The following is a 3,053-nucleotide window of genomic DNA, read 5'->3' as shown; positions in this document are numbered from 1 at the left end:
ACAGTATACACATGCAGATGTATACATCTTTGTAAATGTAAGAAAAAATGTATACATGTGCACAAAGCTAGTGTTCTGCTTTAATATTCACATTATCAACATTTATCATCAAATGTGTCAATTTCATCAATAAATGCTGAGAGTATTTTGCAGATAGTTATATCCAGGATAAAGTGCCTTTACTTTAAAACATTCTGTAGCTTTTCCATGTAGATTTTTGTTGACAGTCTTAAGGTCCCATATGTCCCACTCAGTGTTTCCCTGTCAGGCGTGTTCTTAAAGATAATCGTCTCTTTTGTTACTTTTGCTGTCCTCCTGTGTGAGATTTTCTTCCCTTTGTGTGTACATCCATGCCCTCGGTGTACTCCGATCAATCTTTGCCTTCTCTCAACATGGCACGGTTTTATGCTGTCCGTTCTGTGTTATGGGATTAATCTTTTCCAGTGTGACCTCAGTGTCGCTGTCTAAATTCCCAGAGATGGCTGGGGAGAGGTTCTCCAGGGCGTTGTTTACCATTCCCACCTCGATTTCCAATCCGCATCCATCCTTCTTCTGTAACTCCTCCTCCTGACACAGGATGCTGTGGGGGATCACATAGTTGGCTGAATGGTTGCCCTCCTTCGGGATGTGACTCTTGGGCTGATACTGACTGTTGGGGTTCGAGTTGGGGGCGCCCATGTTGTTGTTAATGCTGACGATCTCGATGGCGTTGCTCCCGGGGCAGAGCCGGTGACAGCCCAGGAGGATGGAGAAGGCCTTGCGGAAGTCGGCGTTGAAGGCATAGATGATAGGATTTAGCGAAGAGTTTGCCCAGCCAAACCACACAAACACATCGAAGGTGGTGGAGCTGATGCAGAAGAAGTCTGTGGTACCGTCTGGCAAGTTTGGCTCGCAGAACGGAACCATGCAGTTAAGGATGAAGAAGGGCAACCAGCAGCACACAAACACTCCCATGATGACTGAGAGCGTCTTTAAGACTTTGGTTTCTCGCTTGAACGACATTTTGAATGAGCTCTCGCTCTCAATGCTCGAACTATTCCCCATGCTGCTGTGGCGGTTTTTGGCACTCTCTGCTGCCCGCTCCAGGGCAGATATTCTCCGTATCTGTTTCTGGGCGATGCGGTAGATCCGGGTGTAGGTGACGATCATGATAGCCACGGGAATGTAGAAGCTGATAAGAGAGGAGGAGATGGCGTAGGTCCTGTTAAGGCTGGAGTCGCAGTTGTCAGGGGGAAGATTGCCGGTGTATGTTCCATTCAGCTCCGCGTAGCTGGTGGTCTGAGCTTTGTGCCAGTTAAGCTGAACAGGAATGAAGGAGATGAGGACTGACAGGGTCCACGCCACACTGATCATCAGACATGCCACTTTAGGGGTCATCTTGCGTTCATAGCGGAATGGGCTCGAGATAGCCCAGTAACGGTCTACACTAATCACACACAGGTTCAAGATGGAGGCAGTGGAGCACATGATGTCAAACGCCACCCAGACGTTGCAGAACGCGCCAAACGGCCAGAAGCCCACGATCTCAGTCGCCGCCTTCCACGGCATTACCAGGATAGCTACCAGGAGGTCAGAGATGGCAAGCGAGATAACAAAGAAGTTGGTGACCTTTGACCTCAGGTGTCGGAACTTGGTGACGGCGACGCACACAAGCGTGTTGCCTAGCAGCGTGGTGAAGATGAGGAGGAAGAGGAAGCATCCCGTCAGCACACGTTTAGACGAGTCTCGCTCTGGCAGCAGCTGCTTTCCATCTCGTACCGTTGAGAAATTCTGATCCATTGTTTATATTACACTGCTAATAAAGTGAGATAGGGGGTGGGTGAGGGGGGTGTCAACCGTCACCCCATCACATCCCCAGCCTGCAGCAGCTGTGCCTCTCTGGAGGAGTTTTAGACGGACGGCGTAGCTGGTGGAGAGGTCAATTGTCTCGGCACCAGCTCTCCCACAGACTGGGTCATCCATAAGCTCCTTGTCACAACCACCATCTTTGCAGAAGAACTGCTAAAAATATTTCAAAAATATCTCTTGACCCCCAAAAATACCCGGTTCATAAATTCCTGCTGCAGCAGACATTCTAGATGGAAGAGGAGGAGGGCTATTCCAGCTGTTGTTTGCGGTTAATATTTTTCCGAGCACAGTCGTCATGAAATAGTATAAAGCAGCAGTACAAATTAAATAAAAGTAAAAGTAAAGTCCTTGTTCATTTTTCTCCTCTCTCTGGATGGCTCAAAGTTCCACACCATATTGTTGGCGAGCTGTTGAGTAAACAGAGGCTTGGCCAATCATTAGCCTTATATACCACCTCATCAATAACTTATATCGATGGTTTTCTCGCTGCGTTTATTTGATTTGTTTAATGATCTTCTAGGCGTGTCCGTGTGATTATATTGGTGCCTGTATAGAAGCTGATCCACCCCAGCTACTAGGCGTCGTGTTTTTTTTTTTTAAATGTAATTATTATTATTTATTGAATGCAGCTCACTGTTACTACGTGCCACAGCATTTCCAAAAATGTGTCTAAAAGCTGCATTTAAAAGTCTCAACAGTCCATTTCCAGATCAGTGAGATACAAATGAAATGTCTAATTCATCCCATGTAGGAAAGCACATCACTCTCACGGCTCTTTTTATGCTGACATGTCGCTGTAATCCAGATGCGAGGTCGTTTTTCCCCTTTGGCTTCAGTTCGCGTGCCCATTTGTGTGGACGCAGCAAAACGACCGCTCAGCTTTCAAAAACATTCAGGAGTTATTTGGGCCACCCACCTAAAGTATCTCTGGCAATGAAATCCCCTGGTTTGACGTCTTAAAAACAGAGTCGCAGTTTATTTATTTATCATGTTCTAAATCTTTAGACAGCGTGCGCTCCGATACGTGGATGTGGTCAGCTCGGGACCCACTTGGAAAAGAATTGAATCCAAAAATCAACTCTGTTAATTGAACAGAATAACAAAAACGATTCAGTCCCGCCGAAATCCATATCTCTTCGGTGCACATCCAACTTGTAGCTTGGAACCAAGTGAAGGAGACGGAGCTCACCCTCTCTGTTCTCCGC

General features: G+C 46.8%; 1 protein-coding gene across 1 annotated transcript; it reads right to left on the bottom strand.

Moving 5' to 3' along the window:
* Positions 1–387: 387 nt before the first annotated feature.
* drd1b (dopamine receptor D1b) lies at positions 388–1,779 on the bottom strand. Its single transcript, XM_034550546.1, has one exon. It carries the CDS (start codon positions 1,777–1,779, stop codon positions 388–390), a length of 1,392 nt encoding a protein of 463 aa, XP_034406437.1.
* Between the last annotated feature and the right edge of the window lie 1,274 nt (positions 1,780–3,053).

This window comes from Cyclopterus lumpus, chromosome 14, assembly GCF_009769545.1.
Source record: "Cyclopterus lumpus isolate fCycLum1 chromosome 14, fCycLum1.pri, whole genome shotgun sequence".
Taxonomy (NCBI): Eukaryota; Metazoa; Chordata; class Actinopteri; order Perciformes; family Cyclopteridae; genus Cyclopterus; species Cyclopterus lumpus.
The sequence above is the reverse complement of the archived record's forward strand: the minus strand, read 5'-3'. Positions and strand labels throughout refer to the sequence as shown.